Source organism: Polypterus senegalus, chromosome 6 (genome assembly GCF_016835505.1).
Source record: "Polypterus senegalus isolate Bchr_013 chromosome 6, ASM1683550v1, whole genome shotgun sequence".
Lineage (NCBI taxonomy): Eukaryota > Metazoa > Chordata > Cladistia > Polypteriformes > Polypteridae > Polypterus > Polypterus senegalus.
In genome coordinates this window covers 69,649,944-69,675,646 of record NC_053159.1, presented here as the reverse complement: position 1 = coordinate 69,675,646, position 25,703 = coordinate 69,649,944, and the positions used below count along the sequence as shown (strand labels likewise).

Sequence of the window (25,703 nt, the reverse complement as noted above, 5' to 3'; positions counted from 1 at the left end):
TGTATACTGAGGAATTGTTAATTTTAGAATTTGATGCTAATACAGAGTCAAGATTTTTTTTTTTGAATGAATCGAGTTTAAATCACCTTTGTAACATTACTGAATACTGCTTTAATATGGAATTCTACTGTAATTTCTTTCACACCAACACCACCAAGGAGTGCAGGTAGCATGTTCCACAGTAAGCAGCTGAAGTGAACTATTTATAATAGCCTGGTAAAAATGAAACTATCACAAAGATGTAGTTACGTAATACTAGTGATACACCCATTAAACCAATGGCATTATAACTGAGGCCCACTGGGTTAGAAAATATCCCAGGCAAAGCTGGGTAAAACTGCTAGTAATTATAAAAAGAAAAGACAAATATTTTACCCGGTGGTTATTGTATGTTAACACTGGTTTCTACTGCAGTATTAAATAAAATTTACAGTTAACCTTTTAAAGGTAAGATTGACCTGGGACCAAGCAGCTTAAGACATTAAGACATTTTTATTACCTGCTTATTCCAAAAAAGGATTCATCCAGTCTTGGTAGCATCACGTGCAAGGCTGGAACCAAACCTGAACAGGTGATCACAGAGCACACATCCACACTCACTGTATGTATGGGGCCAATTTAGAGTCACCCGTTAACATTCATGCAAGTGCCATACTTACAGTGACCAGGCTGAGATTTGAACTCTGATTCCTGGGACTGTGAGGCAGCAGTGCTTCCATGCTATCATGATAAATAATTGAATATTCTAAATAATTTTAAGCACTAACAAATAATAAAGAATGTTGCACCTCTTCACAGATTGTAATTGGTTTCAGTTAGACAGACTGACGTAGACACTTCATAATCTGGAATAAGTTTGGAAACTTTATTACTTTATTAAGGGTATTATGAACATGCAATAAGCTCAGTTAAGGTGAAATTCAGCACATTTGATGTACATTCAATCTGGCCTGTATAGTAGCTGGTGCAACATCCTCCCATGACAATACATCTCAGTAAATATAGACATATCTTTAATGTATACTGCTAGTCCGGATCTGAAGATGGTTGTGCACATGACCCTCCATCCAGGGTTGATTGCTACCTTGCTCCTAATGTTGCTGGGACAGGTTCTGGCCCCATGGTCTTGAGCAGGATGGATGGTCACTACAAAGGTGAATCTGTTATTTGAACAACAAAGTGACGTCATTATGATTTTTTCTGGGAAGAGTTAAGTCTGATGTGCATGGTTCAGTGTGCCGACTTCACAACCCTCAGAATGAAAATTTGGACAGTAATAGTGGAACTGATACTCAAATGACCTGTCTGAAATTGGGCCTAGCAGGATAGAGGAATGGTAACTTTGATAATGTGAAATTTGGTAAAGAGTACAGCAACATTTCTCCAGCTCAAATTCTAACAGTTTAGTCTGATGTTTAAATTTTATTGCAGCTCTGCTCTTGAAATTTGAATAAAATGTTTTTTATAAATAGGTGCAGTGATTGAATAATTTTCATATCCAAGGAAATTTAAATGTAGCTATTAGATATATTGTTGAGAAATGTTAATAATTTGTATTACTCTGAATTCAAAAGGTATATAAAATACTGTATACATATATGTTATAGTGTAAGTACATTTTATAAAATTATCTCAACCAACAGACAAATCTGATTTCTAAGACTTGTCGATACCTTATGTTTCTCATGCCTGTTGACAGCTACCACCACCACTTTGCCAATTTCTATTTAGCTCATACAGTTCTTCACCAATTTTAGCTAGTCTGCTTTTATACTCAAGCTTTTCATAATTGCACTTAGGCACTCCTTCAAAGCCATATATGGCTCCCCACCAACATGCAGCAATGACACCCGTTGAGTCACTGTCACCTCCGTGGAAAAATCCATGATGGGCAAGAGTGACCCAGGAGCTACCAGCTTTCAGCAGAGCATCATATGCTATCATAGGAGCATCATGACCACTGCTTCCTGCCCAGCCTTGATAGCTCAGTGTTGAGTAAAAGGCATCTCTTTCTACAGGACCATAGGAATCAGGGAATGTAGGGTCTGATTTGCCATCCAGAATTCCTCTTTCTTCAAGATAGACATTCCATTTTTTTTCAAAATAACCCCTAAAAGAGAAAATAACATTGTTAACCAAGGTAGTTGTTGGTAATAAATTATTTTACCAAGAAGTGCTGGCAATAAATTCTTTTACCAAGAAGTTTTATTTTAATATTTTCAGATCTGTCATTTTAGTGTTTTAGAGTGGCTGAAGCCTGTGTTCTGGCAGCATTAGGTGTAAAGCATGAAATACACCATGGTGGGATATTAGACCACCACAGGGCCCACTGTTGCATATACACACTCTCCAGTATGACTAGTTTAGAATGGGCAGTTAACTTGGTTTAAATGTCTTGTGGAGTTGTAGGAGAACATGCAAACTCCACATTGAACAACTAGCAGAATTCAAACCCAGGAAGCTAAATCCATAAAACCCCATGTCATTAATAAGCATAGTTTTTTGAAAACTTATTGTGAACTGTAAGGAAACACTCTTAAGTGACATGCAGTTACACACACTGTGGATATATTATATATACTTCATCTACACACATTTTTCTTACTTAAGGAAATCATTTTTTTTCCTTCATTAATAAATGGCACATACCATGTTTCCAGATTTTCTTGAACATCACGTCCAGATTTTACTATGTATCTTTTTGCTTTTGGCAAAACCTCCAGGAGACCCCTTCCCCACTCCTGAGGAGGCCTGCCATTCACAGCATAGGCTGTAAATAATGCTGCAGTTAATGCGCCAAGATAGCCTGTAGGGTGGTGATGGGTCAGTCTCCCACTCTCAATGCTCACTTCAATCAGGAGTTTTTCTTCAGAAGGTTGTGGAAATCGCAACCCAATGCACATGGCACGCATGGCAGCTCCACATCCTCCTCCTTTTGGATTAAATTTAAGATTCAGTCCACCTGGAATATCAGGGTTCAGTGTGCTCACCATTTCCATACACGTCCAGCCTAAAATGCAAAAGAGAACATTACAGTTAGAAGACACTGTTAACAAAAATAATAACAGAATATAGAAAACAGAAGATTTAGAATATACAGTATCATGATAATAAATTCCAAAAACAGCATAACATTCTGAAACCCACTTAATTTAAATCAGGGGTTGTGGAAGACGAATGTTCTCTTCGTTCCCTTGTACTAATTCATGTCTGAGAAGTAAGCTTTACGAAACCAAGTAACAGCATGCTTTGTTTTAGCAAACAGAAAAATGTTTGTGCAAAGGACTCAAGGTCTGAGCATTCCACACATGAGTCTGCCTTATCACGTTTTCCCTTAGCTTACATCTGAACGCCATAACAAAAGGAGCCAAGAAATCAAGTTTTACAAGGGACATTAAAGGGGCTCAAGGTTTGTGTATAATAAATGTGTTGACTGTTACATTTTATAATGATATTAAATCACGCATTCTAGGGGTATAAAACTGGACCCCACCCAACAGACGGGGTTCAGAAAAGCCCTGATGCTGTCATGTATATTTGATTGTCTGCTTTTCTGAAACTCTTCTCACCGTGACTCTGAAAAATAAAGCTGCTTTATAACCGCACCTGCTGTCTGATCTGAATTTCGTCCACAGTTTTGGCCAGCGTGGGGCAGGAGAGGCAGACGGCTCCTCGTGCAGGATCGTCCAGAGGCCCGTGGTGGAGCCGATTCCGGCCGGATCGGGTCCAGCTTTGGTAAATGTAGGATTGGCCTGCCTTGGGCATTTCCTGCGTGGGGAGTCCCTGACCTCCTCCTAGCCAATACGAGGCACGACTTGACAGGCATTTCCATGCAGGTGGATGGAGTCACGGTGAGTAGATCGGGGGATTCCTGTTATTTGGGTTTGACTGGTGTGCTAGAAGTAATATGAATATAGAAAGAAAAGAATAAAAGCATATGCAAAATAAAGAATAAGAGAGCATACTGTATCAGACCCATAGGAGGGTTCTAGGACTCACGGAAGGTGACTTGGGACCCTACGGAAAACGGCACAGTGTGAATGTTAGCTAGTCATCCCTGTGAAGTGGATTAGAAAGAGGCTAGTGGCACGCTCTATAATTTGAGGAATGGGGTGAAAGGGCGTATTTAGAGAATGTGTGTCTAAATAAACGGGAGGTCGAGTTTTTCATCCGCTGTCTGGTCATACTCTTGTTTCAACGGGTTGCTAAGGTGACGGAGACAATACCCTGGCAGATTGACGCATACAAACCGTCTGATGAAGGGATCGGGGAAAAAACCTCCATATCCCGGACTCCACGGGCGTATTGATGTAGGATTCTGCTGATGCAATAAACGGACACGAAGTCACCTGAAGCTGTAATCCGGGGATAGGAGCGGACGGCGGGTGGAACGGGGTTTATCGAGGGCTGAGTCACTTTCTGCTGAGATCCTGCCGCTACTATGGGCAAAACAATTAGCAAGCCAGTCAAACAGTCCCCCAAGAGTCCTAAAAACCTAACGTTAGAAGGATTGTTTTCGGGGGATCGCCAGGCTCTTAGTGCGCTGTCGGGATCGAAAGGCGGGTCCCCTAGAAAGCTCATTGAAAAGAAGACAGGATTAGATTTTAAAAAAGGCATGTAGAAAGTAGAATAAGGACAGTGCAGGTAGATGGTGTAGTGGAAGGATCCGGAGATATGAATGAGATACAGGACATTAGAAAAATACTGTGCAGAAATACACAGGGTTGTTGTAATGGAGGTCCTTATCGGATGGATATTTATGACAGATGGGAATTGGTTATTAAAGACCGTGACGTTGGAAGCGGCACAGAAACGGAATGAGCTTTAAGTTGCTGAACTTAAGAATAGAAAGGAAAAAGAAGAGCTGCTTATAGCTTTACAGAAAGTGTAGGCTGATACGGGACCCCAGTCTGAAGGAAGGAGGAGAGGAGTGATAAAAAAAAAAAACTTTTATATCCAGCTCTCTTCCACAACACTTTACCCACAACCCGTACCACGGCCACATTCAATCATTGCCCCAACGGCTCCTGTGGTTACCGATGCCCCAGTACTGATGATTTCTTTAATGAACAATATCAGTGCGAACCCTCCTCACTTACACATCCTGATGATGAGACTGACGGCCACTTGTTAGGGGCTATGGGAGGCTCTTCTAACTCATGCAAAAAGCCCTCCATTTCACAACATACTAGAAGCAAAACCCTCAGAGATAAGTCCCCTGAAAACCTTACCCCATTTAAGTCCCCTAAACCTTTAGCACCCACATCTTCATGCCCTTTAATTGAGGTCCCTAACCCCCGACACGATCCCACACAACCCCCAGGAAATGCTAACCCCACTACTGTAATGATACATCGTAACTGAGATATTCAAGAGCTGAAAGACGTAGTTTCGAATTGCCTGATCTTAAGGTAATCGGTGGGTTAAAGTTTGTGGAACAGGTGCGGCAACTAGACAACATATATAACCCAGTGCAGCTGAGTGGACCCAGGTGCTACGCAGAAAGATGGGCACTACTTGGGCTACTGTCAATCATGGGCAGCATAATGGAGAACAGTGGCAGTGGAATGAGGCATTGCCTCGTGGACAAAATAATGAGGGTCCTTTCCTTGCCCAATGGGAACCCTTGAAAACTGCAATAGCTGCAAAATATAAAAGGGCACCACTGATACCTTATTTCAGCTGCCAAACAAAAGAAAGATGAGACGGTAGATGAATGGGCACACCGCATTCAGGACTTGTTGACAAACCATTCTGGCTTAGACAGCCCAGACAACGTGCAAGGCAGGAGTTCCTCCTTTTCTGTCAGGACTCAGAAGTGATATTCAAAATAAAGTACGACGTCCTGTATTTGGATGGGAAAGTGCCACTTTTGATGAAGTTAAAAGACACGGAGCATGCTGAACGACAGACTAAACAAAAGAGTCAGACACTCAGACCAAGTTAATCGCGGCACAAATGAATTATTATGCAGGTGGAGCTGCCTCAGGCAGGGGGCGAGGACGTGAAGGACGTGGATTTTCCGAGAACAGGGGCGAAGCTGGGAGAGGTTGTGGATTTTTACTTCCTAATCCGAATTCTTCATCTGCTCAGCCGCCTCTCCCCTCAGATCAAGCACTTACATCTTGCCTGTTACGATGGGACACTTCTGCCGCAATTGCCCACATCAGCTTCCTCACCTGAACTTGAGGATATTCCTTTTACAGGGACCCCCAGCCACTCTCTTCAGTTGCCTTTGCTCACTCGCCATGCGGACACAGATCCTTTATTGACTTTGCTGGTGAATGGCACTGAAACTGCTTTTCTGGTCTGCCTCGAACGATACACTGACTGTACTTACTGCTTCTGGACAACCACATGTTTTGCTGGTGTCTAAACCTCTTCGGGTTTCAGCTTCATTTCAGTGGTTCCACTTTGATGCACCGTTTTTTATTAAATCAGCTCTGCCCTGTTAATCTGTTAGGAAGGGATCTGATGACTAAGCTCTCCCTCTCTATTTCTCTAACCGAACGAGGGTTTTACTATTCTATTCCTAAATTCCTGTGCCAAACCTCCCCCCACACTAAGCCCTCCTCTGCAGCTTGGACCCTGAACATCTCCTCACACACCATTCTCCTTAAAGCCCTACACTCTTTTCCTTCATGTCTTTTTCCCCACTTACAAGTCCCCAACACCCTCCACTGCACTGCCCAGTACTTCCCTGCTGAAGTGGACACACCTTGGTTAGAATCTTTTCTCTTCAGGTAATAGCCCAGAGACCCTTCATATCCCTTGCATTTTTTTCTCATGCAAACACAGCTGCTGCTGTCAGTGCACTTCACATATTCCCAAAGCGTTTTCTATTTCGGAGGTTCGGTTCCCCATGTTTTTCTTTAGCCAATTCTAGCACCGTTCACTGAGTTGAAATTGGGGATTGGGTGGAACAATGTTTCGATAGGACGGACTGGCTGCACGTTGTTCGGGTATTTTTGATACCTCAGATCATTTGATAACTAAAGTTGTGCTTCAAAATGATTTTTAGTATATCGTGCATTGTGCCGTCCTTCCCTTTCTGCTTTTTCATTGCAAACCACCTCTCCCTCTTGGCTTTCCTCACTTCCCGATGCACTGTGGTCCCAGGGGAAAAATGATTATGGAAGGATAGCACACTGTGAGCCACTGGTGATTTACCCAAAAATCATCCTTCCGCCCGCATCGCGCCCAGTATCCTCTATCTCCAGCAGCAGAGGCTGGCATCTCCGCCGTACATTCCGATCTCGTGAAACGTGGAGCGATCATTCAAATTAAACACTCTCCAGTCAACTTCCCCGTTTTACCTGTTTAAAAGGCTGACGGTTCATGGCGTTTTTGTTCAAGATCTTCGACACGTTAATTCTGCAGTTTTTCCTAGGGCACCTATTGTTACTAATCCTTCCACTATTCTTTCTACGATACCCTCGTCCGCCTGTTATTTCTCTGTTATTGACATTGCTAACGCTTATTGTTGTATTCCTTTGCACCCGACTCTCAATTCTGGTTTGCCTTTACTTTCCAAAACCGCCGTTGGACATGGACCGTTATGCCTCAGGGATATATTGTAGCCCTTGTGTATTGGATAAGCTCTTGCTCAAAATTTAAAAGGCTAGATAAAGACAGTGTATTGATACAGTATGTAAATGATATAATGTGTAGTACTACAAAAGAAGATTGTGCACGGATACTCAGAAATTGATTAGTTTAGCAGCAAATGGCCATAAAGTTTCTAAAACAAAACTGCAGTTCATTCAAACAACTGTGAAATATTCAGGTCATGACATTTCTTGTGAAACAAGAGCTCTCTCTCTCTAGCGATCGTATAAACACCATTCAAAATCTTCCTAGACCTGTTACAAAGCAACAGGTTGTGTCTGTATTAGGCATTCTAGGATACTGTCGGCAATGGATTTTAAACTTCACTGAAAGAGCACAGCTTTTGCAAACTTTAGCGATCACCCCTGATCTCCCCTTTCTGGTCAGGTGGCATGCAATGATCAAGCTGAGAAGGCTCTATGTGACTTAAAAAAAAAAAAAGTGCCCTACTGTTTGCGCATGCGTTGGGACTGTTGACTATCTCGTCCATTCACTCTGTTCGTGGACGAAAAGGGGGGATATATGAATGCAGTTCTTACACAATTCCATGGAGAAAAAACACAAAGGCTTAGCCTATTTTTCGAGAAAAAATTGGATCCAGTGGCTGTGGGACATCCAACCTGTCTCAGAGCTGTAGCAGCCACAACAGAGGCAGTGCTAGCCAGTACAGATATAGTGCTCATGAGCCCCCTAGTGGTAAAAGTGCCTCACGCCGTACACTCCATTTTAGTACAGGCTAAAACATCACATCTCATTACTGCTAGGGCAATACACTATCAAAATGTACTCTGTATTTGTCAAATGTTACCATAGAAAGGTGCTCCACCTTAAATCCAGCTACTTTTCTACCAATTGTCATGATGAAATAACTAAGGTTATAAAACCTAGACCAGACCTACAGGAAACACCAAATTTTTTCAAGTTTAAGTTGATAGCTCTCACCTGAGCTTTTCAGTTGTCAGAGGGAAAAATTGTAACTATCTATACTGATTCTAGATATGCTTTTGGAGTCTGCCATGATCATGGGGCATTATGGAAACTCAGGGGATTCAAGACCAGTACTGGCAAGCCCATTCAGCATCAAAAACTAAAAGAATCCCTCTTAGAGGCCATAACAAAACCATCAAAGCTAGCGATCATTAAAATGTCAAGCTCACACAGGAAAACAGGATTCTGTCAGCAAAGGAAACGAATTAGCTGATCATTTTGCTAAACGGGCTGCGTATAATAACACACCAATCTCTTTATTCCAACAGAGAAATGACCAGGACACTGATAATCAAATTATTTCTTTACAGAGTGCAGCCACGGACACAGAAAAGAGAAAATGGTCCAAAGAAGGGTCCCTCTCTGATGGAGTCTGGACCCATAAGCAAACTAACAAACCTTTCCTCCCAAAGCTTCTTTCCCAGGTATGGAAAAATCGCCCATGGCTTAGACCATGCTGGAAAGAACACCATGGTTCAAGATGTTGAAAACATTGGGAAGCTGTAGGTTTCTCTACATATGCAGAGCAGTTCTGCAGGCGCTGTGCATTATGTCAAAAGTTTAATGTAGGAAAGGGCACCCAGGTAAGTCCCGTTACACCTAACCTAATGGGTCCATTCGAACACCTTCAAATGGACTTCATTGAATTAACACCATCAAAGGGGTACCAATACTGTTTAGTAATTGTTGATGTGTTCTCCGATGGGTGGAAGCTTTCCCTTCCAAACATGCAGATGCCAAACCTGTGGCAAAAGCTTTGATAAAGGAAATCATTCCAAGATGGGGCATACCGCAGAAATTACAAACTGATAATGGCACACATTTGAACCACCTGGCTCCAGATAAATGTGCATCATTATTGCAAATACCACCCCCAGAGTGGAGGTATTGTGGAACGATGCAATGGTACCTTGCAATCTAAATTGGCTAAAATCTGTGAGCAAACAAATTTAACTTGGCCTGATGCTCTGCCTCTGGCCTTGATGGGATTAAGGGGAAGAACACATCGGCAGTTAGGGCTGTCGCCATTCGAAATTCTGACCGGACGGCCCATGCCAGTCGGCATGGTCATAGGTAATGTTACACTGCATACTGTGGACAATGATCTTCTTTCCAGTCTTACAGGTCTCCGAGCTTCTCTGAAGGAAGTCCACGAGCAGGTGAATCAGGCCTGGAGAACTAGTCCTCCATTAAAGGACTCCCCCATTCCATTAGGAACCTGGATTCTGGCTAGAGATACTCGAAGGAAACATTGGCATCACCCTCGGTGGAGAGGACCGTTCCAAGTTCTGCTGTCAACACCACACGCTGTTAAAGTTGAGGGACTGCCTGCTTGGATTCACATCTCACATTGCAAAAGATGGCACCCTTGATTGTGGTCCTACTATGTCTTTCCATCCCCTTGTCGACTGCTCTGGTCACCTTGACTTTTCCTTTCGGAATCACCACATCAGTTCAGGTGGATTTCTGTTCTATTATTGACTGTGGGACTGATCGACAAATCCAGTGGAACTGGTCTGACAAATATGTGTGTGTAACTGTTACAAACTCTGGATTCGGAAGTAACTGTGACATGTGGGACTGGGTTTTGGCTAATACTGGAACTGATGACTGGGGTTTATCAACCCTATAAGGCCCAGAAGTATGGTCTGAAATATCGTTTTTCTATTATAAAAGGACATGCCCCTCATGAATGTGCCGAATACCATTGTAACCTTTGATCATTACTCTGAAGAACCCTTCTTTACATGATTCAGGAACCTGTATTTTAGGGGCATGTGTATCTGGAATAGATCCTCTAGGGAGATTTCAAATTAAGGTTGAGAACCCTGTTACTAACACCTCCCATTTCCCCACACACACACACTTCTCTCTCCTACCCCTGGTCCAAACCCGCCCCCTGTCAAGGTCATGAATATTTCCACCTCTTCTTCCACTTTTTTGATTGAAATTGGGTATGGGGATCAGAACCGTTGGCTGCAATGGGTATTATATTCAGCTAGACAAGTGAATCAATCTGATTGCTATGCATGTGCTATAGCTAGGCCACATTTGGCCACTGTCCCTTTTCCTCTTTCTAACATATCTGATCCTACTGGCCTTCCTTGCCTACTTGCCCTTTTTATCTCTTCCTCTATTCCAATCGACTCTAATTACATTACACTTTCCCTTCTTTTCCCCTACTCTTCCCATGACTCCCGATATTCCAGCCTGATGAAGGTATTTATACCTGTTTTTTTAGAAACCTCACTTCCTCTCGTGGCACAAATGTTGGTAATATCCCATCCTCTTTTTGTTTCCAAACTTTTCAGATTAATTCTTCCTCTTTAGCTTCCAAATTATCAATTTTTCTGATTACTCAGAATACTGATATTTGGTGGATGTGCCATAGGTCTAAATTGCTTGACATCCTTCCACCTGACTGGACTGGCACTTCTGCTTTAATACAATTTGTTATGCCTTTCCGACTTTTCCCTTTAACTGCCTTCCATGTGTCGACCATGTTTGGCCGACATTGTCAACCCCATTCTGTGGACCCTTCCCAGTTTTCCCTACATGGCCCTGGGGTGTATTTTGATTCCATTGAAGTCCCTCGTGGAGTCCCTGATAAGTTCAAGGCAAGGGACCAAGTTGCTGCCGAATTTGAGTCTATTTTTCCTCAGGTTACTATAAACAAAAATGTAGATTGGATTAATTATCTCTATTACAATCAACAAAGATTCTTAAATTTTACTAAGAAGCTGTTGAAGGTATCCATGAGCAACTTGATAAAACATCCCTCATGACCTGGCAAAATCGATTGGCTTTAGATATGCTCTTGGCTGAGAAAGGAGGCGTTTGTGCTATGTTTGGTGATAATAATACAGCTCCTGATGGATCAATCACCCGTGCTTTAGCTGATTTGACATGAACTAGCTACTAATTCTGGCATTTCTAATCCTTGGGACAAATGGTTTATGTCCACTTTTGGGTCCTGGGGCCAATGGCTTAAATCAGTTTTCATCTCTCTTACGGTTGCTTTAATTGTTCTCCTGCTTGTAGCTTGCTGTATTGTTCCTTTGATAAGATACATTGTATCCAAGTATTTTACTGCCTCTATGGCAAAGGCTTACTTTTACACAAAGAAAAATGCTTCAGATCAGCACAGCCACCCCACACTCCTCCGCCCACTCCACTCCATCCCCCTCTCCTACCCTTTCCTACTCATCTCTCCCTGATCAAATATTTTTTGTTTGCTAAAAAAGGGGGGAATGTGGAAGACGAATGTTCTCTTCGTTCCCTTGTACTAATTCATGTCTGAGAAGTAAGCTTTACGAAACCAAGTAACAGCATGCTTTGTTTTAGCAAACAGAAAAATGTTTGTGCAAAGGACTCAAGGTCTGAGCATTCCACACATGAGTCTGCCTTATCACGTTTTCCCTTAGCTTACATCTGAACGCCATAACAAAAGGAGCCAAGAAATCAAGTTTTACAAGGGACGTTAAAGGGGCTCAAGGTTTGTGTATAATAAATGTGTTGACTGTTACATTTTATAATGATATTAAATCACGCATTCTAGGGGTATATCTCACCGTGACTCTGAAAAATAAAGCTGCTTTATAACCGCACCTGCTGTCTGGTCTGAAACCTTCGTCCACAGGGTCTGGGGACTATGAAGTCAAATTCAGGTGCAAGGTAGGAACCATTCTTGGAGGAGTCTCAGTTTTAACACAGGAGCCATCCACACGCAAGCTCATGGGGTTAATCAGGAATTGGCAATTAAAAAAATGTCTTTGGGAGGTTGGAGAAAACCCATGTAGACAGCAGGAGAAGGACATGTAAACTCCACGGAGATAATGACCTGGACAGGACTTTGAATACAGGACACTGTAGCCATGATCAGCAACACTAACCACTTTGCCATGAGAGTTGGGCGGGGCCCTCCTCACGTTCCTGTTTTACTAATACACGGGGGATGGCTACTTTAAAAATAAGTTTATGAAGAAAATGGTTTAAAGAAGTAGATGTTAATACATACCATTACTATATTAAAGCATACCATTACTTTTGATAGACACAGAGTCTGTATTTTCATTTTCCTATCATGATGTGTTGAGAGAGCTTCCATTTTTTTCTGTGTAATCCATTTGAAAATTACCATACAAAGTAAAAAATCCCCATTTAAGATGATGACCTTATATTGGTGGAGGGGCTCGTGGGTCTCACTAATCTTTATTGAAATGCTGTTAATAGATATGTACTCCTGATAGAATGTTTTTTGTTTATGGGTAACCCTAAGGGAAGAGACAGACAAAGAACATAATTTCCAAATAATATTAAAATAATAATGCTAGGAACATGAATACCTGAACCCACACTTGGTGAAAGGCCAGGGAGTTGGGTTTGCCAGCAAGTGCCCAGTGGCCTGTTAGTCAATGTGGCCTGGTCAGGCTCAACTCGAGAAAAATTTATGGAGCTGTCAAGTGGGCTCACCACCTGCCAAGCAAAGGGTAGGGGCTGGATTTAATGCCAGTTAAGTGGCCAGCAAGAGTGCACTATTAAAAATAAAGGTGCGAGAGTGGTTCTTCTGAGTGATGCCATAGGGAAACCATTCCACATGAAGGTCTCAGAAAGAATTTCCAATTTAGAGTCACCAGTTAACATTCATGCAAGTGCCATACTTACAGTGACCAGACTGACATTTGAACTCTGATCCCTGGGACTGTGAGGCAGCAGTGCTTCCATGCTATCATGATAAATAATTGAATATTCTAAAGAATTTTAAGCACTAACAAATTATAAAGAATGTTGCACCTCTGCACAGATTGTAATTAGTTTCTTAGAGGTTCTTCAGAGTGATGCCAATGGGAAACCATTCCACATGAAGGTCCCAGAAAGAACTTGTATTTATTTAGATCAGTAACAGGTCCCTTAAATAACCATGAATAGGTGAGAACAGATTTGTGAAACACCAATGGATTCCTGATTTTAAAAGAACTCTTGCTGCATACAATAAAGCAGGCTCAGTTCAGGTTTTCTTGATATTTAATATCCTGCTAGGTAGCTTAGACATCACAGATTTCTGTTTTATCTTCATACAGTATTACAAACATTTCCAAAGCCCAAAGAACACATTCAGCACATTCCCTAAATGAAGTGGTCCTTTGACAATCAATGGATTTATGGTGAAACATGAAACCTAGTAAAGTGCCATTTTAAAACTGTTATTTTTAAGAGTGTGAGACAAGTCCAGGCCTACTAGACCATGACAGTTGTGACTGGCCTTTGGGATGTGAAACACAGCTAGCTACTCTGGTGAGAAACAAGAAAAAGCTGAGGCAGAAGATTGGAAAACACCAGCTAGATATAGTTGGACTCACATCTCCTTGCAGCAGTGTCTCTTGAACTAGGATGCTCAATTAAATGTGGTCTCCTACTCTGGATGCTCTGCAAAGCAGGCTGAGTTTCTGATAAATAAATACTGGGTGCATTTGAGTATCTGGGTGCTGATACTCCCCAATGGGAGGTTGGCCTCAGTCAGACCTCAAGAGGAAAACTGACTTATGCTTAGGGGTCCCTGACAACTACTTAATATTGCAAGCTATGTTGACATTTTGAGATGGGACTCAAAATACAATTAAGATCTCCTAAATATGAAGTTCAGTCCTTCAGTTACCTGACACTCATTTCAATTTCAGTTCCTCTGTGTTTTGAATAACTACAAAACATTTTTTGATATCTGACATGCATCTAAAATATCTCAAAATAATTCCTGTATATCTGTAATGACTCATATTCAATGTACTGCTAAAAATGGCAAGTGTTATGATTGGTATTTTGTACTTCACTGTGCACATTTAAGACCTATTTTCGTTTTCCTTTTTATGTGAATATAGGTTTTAGAGGTTGAAGAAATCAATTCTGGTTTACTACCATTCTCGAAGATTGTTCTGGAGCATTTATAACTATTTTGAACCAGTTTTGGATGCCATTTTGGATTGTGTTTCACTGTTATTTTGTGGAGTTTTTTATGGTATTGCTAGACAACTGACCCATTCGTGTTTGGGTTTCAGGTTGAAAGGTATACAGTTCTTCCCAAACTCTTCCTTCCCATCTGAGCTGGCAGACAAATAAGAAGATATCAGTGTGTGTTTGTTCAGTCAGATCTCCTGATAAAATACTTTTGATCCATGTATTTCTTGACTATGAGTTTGGGTTTTTAGATTTTGGCTTGATGATACTGTTTAATTGACTTCCGGGGTAGAAATCTTTACTAGTTTTACTGGCTCACATCTCTTCTTCTGGTTCTTTATTTTAAAAAAATGCCCTGTCATCTTTGTGGTGTCAGAGCAGCAAGAAGACAGTTGTTGGACAGGACAATTAAATGCAGTCAAATTAACGGATAAAGTTTACAACTAATATACACAAATATACCAAGTAACAAAGCCAAATGAAATACAAACTCACAGTCAATAAAACTGATCAAAGGATCTTAAATGAGTAGTCAAAAATAATAAATAATTGCTAAGTATTTAATGAGAATCCATCATCTCAGACAGCCAGGAAGTGTCTGGCACTTAAAAAGTCTCTAGTTGAAGCAACTATAATTAAAAATGCAGGTAAAGAGGCATGTACCTTAGAAACCTCCTGACTGTGGGCACTGAATGTAGTGTTGCTTAGATTTGGTAAATTAGGCTATGTGTTAAATAGCTAAAATAATTAAAGTTTTAAATTATTCAAATAAACATAGTTATAATAAAATGAGAGTGTATCATAATAAAAGTTAAAAAAAATTCTAACAGCACTTTATTCAGTTTTTTTATTTGTTGAATCTATAAAGTTTTAGGTTTACTCCACTTTAAACATACAATAAACAGAGCAATACCAACTTCTCTTGACCTATTGTATGCAAAAATATAGCGCTATACAAGAGGAACATTAAACATATGACTTCTTTTTGCCCCATTTGTAATTTTTACATCAAATCAACTCCAAATCCTCCCTCAGCATCTGAAACTTGCCTTTTGTGGGCTCATGTACAGTTTGTTGCTCTTTAATCATAAAAAGGCATTGTCTTGATGCATTAGAGCCTGGAATATAAAAAGCCTTAATGCTATGTGAGAAATAATGTATCCGTAGTGTTCTTTGTCTAAGTCAGTGAGGCAGTTCTAATGCATGGGCAGCAGGTATTGTAGACCTAGTGGAACATTCGGTAAGTGGTGACGCCTTTCTCCACATGTTGGAACCCATCTCTAAAAATCGGAGATAATCATTCATCTTTTTTTCCTTCACATTACAACAAGGAATATCAAGCACCTGTGTTTATGTCTAGATGTCATAACGATTTTTTAAATTATGCACTCATTTTAGGCACTTACTTTGATGTTGAGTGGACAACCCTTGGGTTGCTAAAGATCTCTAATCTCTCATGTTGAACTTCCCTTACTACATCACTATCATTTATTTGTTAGGAACCAGAATAGGAAACTGTAAAACACAGGTGTCAGACCCAGATCCAGTAGGGCAGTAGTGGCTTCAAGTTTTCATTCTTTCTTGATTAGTACTCAACTCAACCTACTCTTAAAGGAAGTTTATCTAACAACATATGTGCATTCCTTCTTTCTTGTTATCTAAGTGTACACTCACCAGTACTTTATTGCCTAACTAAATATGTACATTTTTTCTTGTTAATCTAACTACATACAGTATGTGCATTTTTTCTTTCTTTTTTCCAAGTGCACATTGCCCAGTAATTACCAATTACATGTAAGTGTGACTGTAACTGGAGACAGCAAGAGGTTAGAGAGATAAAAGTATAAAAATCAAGGCTTTTAGGCAGAGTTATCCATCTCCAGAATACACTGTGTAAACAATTATTAGGCAAGTGAGTATATGGTGAGTATTTTGACCATATCATAATTTTTATGCATATATTATGACACCAAGCTGTATAAACTTGAATGCTTATTCGATATAAGCATATCAGGTGATGTGTATTTGTGTAATGAGGGAGGGTGTGGCCTAAGGAGATCAACGCCCCACATCAAGGTGTGCATAATTATTAGGCAGCTTGTTTGACTCAGGTAAAATGGGGTAAAAAGGAGATTAAATTGACTCTGAAAAGTCAAAAATGATAAAAAATGTCTTTCAGAGGGATGCAGGAACTTGCTAAGATCTTGGGGCATGATTACAGAACCATCAAACGTTTTGCTACAAATAGTCAACAGGGTTGCAAGAAACGCGTTGTGAAAAAAGACACAAATTAAGTTTTGAGAAGAATGAAATGTGAAGCTACTAGGAACCCATTATCCTCCAGTGCTGTCATATTCCAGAACTGCAACCTACCTGGAGTGCCCAGAAGTACAAGGTGTTCAGCACTCAGAGACGTGGCCAAGGTAAGGAAGGCTGAAACACACCCATCACTGAACAAGACACATAAGTTGAAATGTCAAGACCGAGCCAAGAAATATCTGGAGACTGATTTTTCAAAGATTTTATGGACTGATGAGATGAGAGTGACTCCTGATAGACCAGTTGGAGGGGCCTGTGGCTGGATCAGTCACTGGCACAGAGCTCCACTTCAACACAGATGCCAGCAAGGTGGAGCAGGGTTCTGGTATGGACTGGTATTATTAAAGATGAGATAGTTGGACCTGTTCAGTTTGAACATTGACTCAAAATCAAATCCCAAACCTACTTCCAGATTTTAGAAGACACTTTCTTCAAGCAGTGGTACAGGAAAAAGTCTGCATCTTCCAAGAAGACCATGATTTTTATGCAGGACAAGGCCTTAAATTTGAAAGGATAATGACATGGCCCCCTTCCTCACCTGACCTAAACCCTATTGAGAACTTGTGGGCCCTTCTTAAAAAGGAGATTTACTGGGAAGAAAAACAGTACACCTCTGTAAACAGTGTCTGGGGGGATGTGGTTGCTGCTACTCAAAAAGGTGATTGTGAACAGATCAGGAAACTGACAGACTCCATGAATGGAAGGCTTATGACTGTTATTGAAAAGAAGGGTGGCTATAATGGTCCGTGTGTCAGAAATATTTATTTGTAGATTTTGGATTGTTTGTTTATTATTCTCACTTTAACAGATAAAATAAACAAGTGACATGGAAAATGTTTCATTTTTCCTTTAGTTGTATAATAATTCCACACACTAATAGTTGCCTAATAATTGGCCACACATATGTATTCCCCTGAGAATGATCACAACCACATTTCCTTCGTAAAACATTTAGGGTTCAGTTTTATTAATATTTTTGGCTAGCACTGTATTTGTACCATATTAAAATGTTATTTGTGCATTTTACATGGTATTTTGTACATAAAATTTAGTTTTTTAGAAAAAAAACTCCATCTGGACTTCAAAGAATGCAATTCACGAATCAGCCCAGCCGCTGAATCTAAAAGGCACCTATGACATTCACTTTTGATACTGCTGCTTATCTTTAATACCCTTTCTAAGGCTGTACACAATATATACATCCAGACTTTGCTGTTTATTTTTTCTATTATATTTTCTTCTTCTAGTATCATTCTATTTTAATAAATATCATGGTGCTTATTTTTATACTTTGTGTTTTTATCTACAGTTATTAAATAAAGAAAATGTAAAGTGCCTGGTATAGATAAGATTGCCACTTTCTTTTCTTACACATTTAGCAGGATGAAGGGGACACCCCAATGCAGTGGACATCACGGTGATAGTAAAGTATTGTTGGTTGGTATGTGGTTTTAATCAAAATATATTAGCCTCCATGTGTCATGAAATGGCCCGAGTTCAATAAACCACAGCTGCAAAAACAATTCCAAGGTTGCCCACTAGAGGGGAGAAACACCATCAAAATACCCCGACTAGAAACAAAAAGGGCCATGAATCATGATGAACCTTGATAAAATAAATGGTTTATTTCACCAAATTGCTGTGCAAACCAAAAAACTCTGAATTGCACAATAAGACATAACTGGTCATCTGTTGGCTCGCTTTGCATACCATTTTTTTTGTTGGCTATTAGTTATAATAATAATTCTTTCCATTTATATAGTGCTTTTCTCACCACTCAAAGCGCTTGAGTAAGGGGGGAGCCACTTCAACTACCACTAATGTGCAACATCCACCTGAATGATGTGACAGCAGACATTTTTCCACCAGTACGTTCACCACACATTAGTTTTTATTTAGGTGGTGAAGTGGTGAGTGATAGCCATTTAGAGACAGGGAATGATTAAGGGGGTAGGATGACTAGGCTGTGGTGGGTAATTTAGCCTGGACATCAGGAAACACTTTACTCTTTACAAAGAATGCCCAGGGATCTTTTATAACTACAGAGAAGTAAGACCTCAGGCTTTTAAGTCCCATCATCAGCATAGTGAGCCCATCATTGCAGTGGGGTATTAGGTTCCACATTCAGATCATACGGCAAACGCCCCCTGTCCAAGATGGTCTCCCATCCATGCACTGGCAATACACAAACGTGCTTAGCTTCAGGTGGATGACGTGCCCTGAAGTGCATGTGGTATGGCTGCTGGAAAGGAAAAAACAATGAAGAGGTTGGAGTATCCAAAAGCAAGTCAAATTACATTAAACCAAGTGAAGTCTGTTCACTTAGCAGTAGTAAGTAGTCACTAATTAAGTAAGTGACATGCTGCCACTGATGCTCTCCAGATTCTGAATTGGACACCCTTGCTGTAGACGTTTTCAGCCTTCTTTGAAATGCAACAATTTTATAAGAGCCTTTAAAGGCCACCCTTCTCCATTCATTCCATCCATCTTCATAACCCAGAAAGGTAGGGTCTGGAGCAGCTGGAGCCTATCCCAGCAATTATTAGGTGCAAGACAGGAAAAACACTTGAACTGAGCATCCACCCATAGCAAGGTGAACACACACAATAGGGCCAGTTCAGCAACACCAATCTACCTAATCTGCAGATCTTTGGACTTTGTTGGGGTTGTCAGAACACTTGGATGAAATCCATTTGGACATTAGGGAGAACATGCAAACTTCACACAGGAAACACGCAGGACATGAACTCTTTCAGACACCCTTACTAATTTTTCTTTCATTAATAATGAGCTTCACATCATGGTGAGCTTTTGCTAGAAAGAGACATCCAAATGAGGTTTTTAATCTTAAGTTTATAGTACCTGCGTGCTTTTAATTTACCTGTGCATCAAATTCAATTTCTTTGGCAAACAATTGCTTCTTGGATTTGTTTCCATACAATTACAAATTATGACTTTCTCTGACACTACATTTAAACATTAGGTGAAGATAAAAAGTTAACTTTAGTGAAGAAGGAATCATAGTCAAATGGGCTTGGACCTAAACGCTTACTTGTCAGATCCATTTTTATTTGTATCAGGCTGGGTTGCCCACAAAAGGCTAGCAGTTATAAAATTTCCAAGTACGAGCTAAGCTCTAAGACTAAAAAGCCAGGCGCAGTTGGTGCTGCTAATGGTCAGTCCTAAAAGTCATATGAGGAAGGTAATTCCTTTAGACAGAAATCTTAGCCAGTGTTTCAGAACGATGCAAATTGTGTTACACAGCAGCATTACAGAATTTTGGTGTCTCTTGTCAGTACAAGTTTTTTTCTAGGTACTCTGGGTTTTCCTCCCATGTCCCACTAACATGCAGGTTAGGTTAAAGTGTGCCTCTAAACTGGCTCCTGTGAGAGTGTGTGTGTGTGTGTGCGCCCTTTGATTGACTGGCACTCCAGCTTGGGTCATTTGCCAGGGTAGACTTCAGCCTCCCAATAACCCTAACTGTGTGTTTGAGAACTTATCAATTTCATTTTCAACAAACTTTCAACTCTGCTTAAGACTGAGCAAGTCACTCAGGGCTTTCAGAAACTGTGCTTTTTGGAAGAATGTGCATATGACGAAGTTAAAAAATTACAGTATTTTTTTAAACAAGGATTTTAGATGTATTTAAACTGTCCTTTAATATGATAAGTGACTGCTGATTTCAGCTTTCAGTAACATAACATTCTCCAATCCACTTAATACAATTTAGTGTCACCCACCTTGGGATACATTAGAATCAACACAATGTAACATACAGGTCTTTATGGATGAAGAAAGCATCCCACAGACAGTCAGAAAATGCCGACTCCATGAGGACAGGTGCAGGATTCAAAGACTGGGTGATGAATCATGTGAGGGAGCATCACTAACAACTGCTTCACTGTGTGGCCCACAGACACAATTTGCAAAAGCCAAATGGTTTGCATTCACTTAATTGAACCCTACTGGAATACCAGGAAACCAATTAGCAGAGATTTAGAGACATTGTTATAAAATAGTACTAAAATCTAAAGATGTCATAAAATAGTATAAAAAATCAACACTTTCCCGAATATTTCTGGTTAACTCTAGTCAGTGCTATCTGTCCACCCTGTACAGGGTCATGGGAGTCCTGAGCCCAACCCAGCAGCACTGGATACTATGCAGGGGCCAATCCTGGACGATGAGCCAATTCAACACACTTACACACACACATTCAGACTTACTCAAATGGAGTCAGTTTAGAGTTGACAATTAGTGTGTTTTAAAAAAGGCTATAGCTAATTAGAGCTTGAACTTTCTAAACAAACACAACTGAATGCTTATTAAACTGTTTTACCTGGAGACCTTTCATCCATGTCATGCATGCAGTCTTGATATACTTTAGCCATAATCTTGTAGAGTTCAGGTAGGTCGGGCTTCTTCCCTGCCTTTATTAGCGCTTCACCAGTGGCCAGATGCATTACTGTGTCATCACTCACAATCCACTTATCAATATCCACTGCTTCTAGTCCTCCCATTGCAGCGAGTTCTTTCAGAATTTGTGTCCCACTATTACAGAATTCCCACTCGCCATTGTTGAATCCCAAGGCGTCTCCAACTCCACTCAGCACCATTGACGCTTGGTATCTATCTTTCAAAGACATTTTAACAGCAGGCTACCTGAAACACAACACAGAACAGATTTGTAAATTAAAAAGCATTACACACTATTTATTTTGCACAAAATGAAATTATAGGTGCACTGGGAACACATTAATATTTCCTAGTGTAAATGTCAATCTAATAAACTTCCAGAATATTATAGATACTTGTTATCACAGGGTGAATGTCAAGAGTCACATTTATTCATATTTTGGTATAACAGTCTTCTGGACTGTTAAAAACATCCCATTAGCTGAATTATTAACTGTGACGATGCCAGTCCCCTACAGACTCCCTCTTCCCACATGGGAGTCTGTTGAACCAACACCATCGATAGTTATGACCGAGATGAGCTGACTAATGTCATTGAAGCCCTGGGGATGGTGGAAAGTACTCAGGTGCTTTTATTATAAAAAAAAACAACCCATAACAAAAGTAAAACTAAAAATGTCAATTGTGCAATGTTAAAAAAAAAACAAATCCATAAAATCAGTGAAATGTGGAGATAAGAGCCATAATAAATAATTCCGTTAAAATACAGGTTAAAATGCAGTCTCTCTCCTCACCCGATTGCAGCCCACCCCCTTCTGTCTCCCCGGTTCACCCATCCTTTCTGCTGACCCCCGTCTTGGCTTCTGAAAATTGCGCAGCCATACTTTCCGAGGTCGGCACACCTCCCATCTTCCTTTGCACTCCCTCAGTCGCTCCTCGGATCCATTGGGAGGTATTACTTCTTGCTCTCGCTGGTTCACCCCACTCTACACATTTAGTCAGTGGGGTGAACCAGCCCCTAGAGCACCTCAACCTGCACTCTGTCGCAGACCCCCAGGACCTTCCTGGTGTCTGGATCATCTCCCATGACTGCCTTTTCCATCCTTTAACCTTCTATTCTTTTCTCTCTTTTATGCCCCCTATCCCTCTGTAACGGCCCGTATATATACACACTCCCGTCTCCATGGGCGCAGCCCTTTAATCACACGTCGCAGGAAGCCAATGAAGCAATTGAGAACACGCGCAGGTGTGACTCACCCCAACGTCCTCATTAATTCCCTGCTGTCGTGCAATCGCACCCATGGAGAGTGACACGGCTTTATGGATTTAAAATGTGGCCATTTTGTTGTAGCCGCAGATCCACTATACCACATTAACACCTAACATTAGCTGCATAACCTTCATCAGGAGTTTAACAGCCATTTTCTGGGCTTACTGGTTAGCCATTTGTCAAAAGGAAAAGTTTTACTCTTTGTAATCCAAAGGAGGGCATTGCAAAGTTGAATGGAGCTAGTAGATCCTCTTCATTGCATGCTTCAATTGGGTTTTGGAAAGTAAGAGGAGGAAGCTGGTCCCAGTTACTTGTACTATCTGCTTCGCCAGATGTGGCTTGTGAAGGCTGCAGTTTGGAATAACTAGTGCCTCAGATTTCTTCCAAATAAAAATGACTAGGGCATTGCAGGGTTTAGACTTTTTTTAACTGCATTAATGAATGGCGTTGCAGTGTTTGGATGTCCCATACACGTTTCAAAAGGGTCCTGCAAAAGATGGAGTCAGCTGGAATAAAGTAAAATAAGGAAAACTATGTTCTCTGACTGAGACAACTGAAAAAAATTCTAGGCATGAAAAACGTCTTAATCCCTAAACATGGGTGCATCACTGCTAGAGTGATTGATGAACAGTCACACGCAGAAATGAGCTGAATGCCTCAAAGAGCTGTTGTTAAGGGTGGACTACTATAAGCAGTCATCTGATGCCAGCATGTATGGGACTGACAAAGTGGTACTTCAGCTCAATGGATAGGAATGAAAGCCAATGTTCTTTTCTCTAAGTGGCACATGGAGACAATGACATGCTGTACACAGAGAGAGAAAGAGGCTGTGTGGCATATGTCTGGGCCCAACACAGATTTAAGAAATACCTGGAAAGTAACTGACTAACTGACCATAAACCACTGGGACGCCAATAGTAGAAAACACGCCATACTTACACGGGGCATTAAAGGAAAAAATTCAGTATTTTTCAAGTTGGAGGTTATTTCCTCACAAGCATAGTATATATACATTTGACATGTGAAATTGTGTTCTAAAGTTAAGCATTTTTTATAATTAAAAAAAATATATCTTGCCCTTACTGTGGGTTTACATTGGAGGCTAGCAGGGCATGTGGCAACGGACAATAAAAGCTTAAAAACTTACCAAATACCTCCAAGACAGTTGTCGAATATTGATCCATGTCCTGTGATTATACAGACATTATAAAATAGTTTATACATGTCGTTTTTGATTCAGGCATTTAAAAAATATATATTTGTGTGTGCCATCTCAGCGTTTTCCTTCTGCTGCAATAATCTTTCCTCTCGAATGACCAAATCACAGTAAATGTTTTGTTCCACACTTTTCTTTTGATTTACTTTTTTGTGAGAACTCACACAAGTGATTGGAAATTGTATCCTTACCATAAGAAAAACAGTACCAGGAATATGCAATAAAATGATTATTTCCAGATTTTTGTTGACACAAAGATGCATCAGAAACATGGAAGGCATGCTTTCTTATATGAAACCCTTTGCTGTTTTACTAAAAGTTTTTAGGCTTTTATTTTCTGGAAGTTTCCCATGCCGTACTTTCCTCCATTGTAAAGTGTCAGTGTGGCCAAGATGTTTTTTTTTCTTTTTAATTTATAGAAAATGCTTAACTTTTGAACATAATTTTGCATGGCAAATGCATATATACCATGTTTGTGAAGAAATAACTTTGACGTGAAAAATACTAAACTAATCCTAAATATACAGGACCATTTAGAGTGCTTTATGCATGCAGTCACAGAACACATACTAACCACATCCTTACAGGAAATAATGCAACTGAGCAGTGAAGGAGAAACTAAGGCTGCAGTGATGGTAAGAGCGTTAGCTGCCAATGTCCAATGACAGAATCACTGAAGGGAAATGCAATAGTTGTGCCACAATTCACAAGAGCTGGTATTTTGGAGAGGATACCTGATAGTGCTAATTAGGTGTAGAGAAAGGGGAATAATATGTGACATCCAGAACAAAGTCATATCATATCAGACATTTGACGAACTGAAAAAGGCACCAGAAATGTGATACCTTCATATCTAGGCTACTTTCTGACCCACCCTGAAAGAGAACTGCAGTGGATCTCAGTGGAGATCACAAAACTATTCAGTCATATCAGATTACTACTCAAGGTTCACTAAGGTACTACACTTTTTCTCAAGCACAGGCATATACATTTTTCCAGAGTCTGAAATCAACTTTTAATATGTTTGGAATTCCAGATGACAGAGACATGCACGGTACAGTGGCCACTGGGGCTTAAACTCCTGCTCCTTTGCCCTGATAAGCCCAAGTGCCCTTTTGGCTTATAGAATAAAAAAAAACATACAGAGAATCAACCTTTTTTATCCCTTTTGATGATTCTGCTTCAATATTTAGTGTGGTCTCCTGTTAGGACCGAAGTGATCTCATCTAAGAAGGACTGCCAGCCTAAGGATCATTGTTAAAAGTAAGAAAAAAAAAGAAAAAGCAACATAGATAACTACACCCGTGCAGTTTGTGTTTAACATTTTTGAACGGTCATGGTCCAGATTTGAAAAATGACAAACTTGCCATGTTATTTGATCAAGGGGAAGGCACTACATAAATAAAATGCATTATTATTATTTCTATTAGACAACCCATAATGCATTTTGCAAGCTTGTTCGTTGTCTCAAATGTGTGTAACTGGATCACATCACTTTATTTTTCCTTCTTGAAGCATAATGAATAAGAAAGATCGGTGATGAACATAAAAACACAAAACTGTCACTACTTTGTAGTTATTTCCAATATTATCAGTCACACAAAAGACACTTGTGGGGAAGAAAAAACCTTGATTTGAGGTGCTATCGCATAAACTCTTGCTCTTAGAAAGGAACGAGATTGAATTTGGTAGTGAAATTAACTAGATGGTAATCATTTAATTCGCACTGTCCTCTTGTGAAGATGTTATATATAAGGACAATACAGTACATGTTCAATAGAGGGGTTTGTGTAATATCTTTTCTGTTAATTAAATAATCAGCAGCATCCTTTTTGCCAAGGTTGCAAAATTATAATGCCTCTGAGGTTTCATCCACACTTCTTGTAAAATTAAACATGCAGAAATGCAAATGGGTGCTTGCTTTGTGTTCAGGAT

The 25,703-nt window shown here is 40.3% G+C and overlaps 1 protein-coding gene across 1 annotated transcript in view; it reads right to left on the bottom strand.

Moving 5' to 3' along the window:
* Positions 1 to 844: 844 nt before the first annotated feature.
* The window catches only part of LOC120531144 (protein ADP-ribosylarginine hydrolase-like), a 31,077-nt gene continuing 6,218 nt past the window's right edge, over positions 845 to 25,703 (bottom strand). Inside the window, exons 2-4 of the mRNA XM_039756283.1 lie at positions 21,206 to 21,528; positions 2,650 to 3,010; positions 845 to 2,110 (exon numbers count right to left, since the gene is read on the bottom strand). Of these exons, the coding sequence (XP_039612217.1) occupies positions 1,684 to 2,110; positions 2,650 to 3,010; positions 21,206 to 21,512 (1,095 nt within the window). The 5' untranslated portion in view covers positions 21,513 to 21,528 and the 3' untranslated portion in view covers positions 845 to 1,683. The remainder of the gene's footprint in view (positions 2,111 to 2,649; positions 3,011 to 21,205; positions 21,529 to 25,703) is intronic.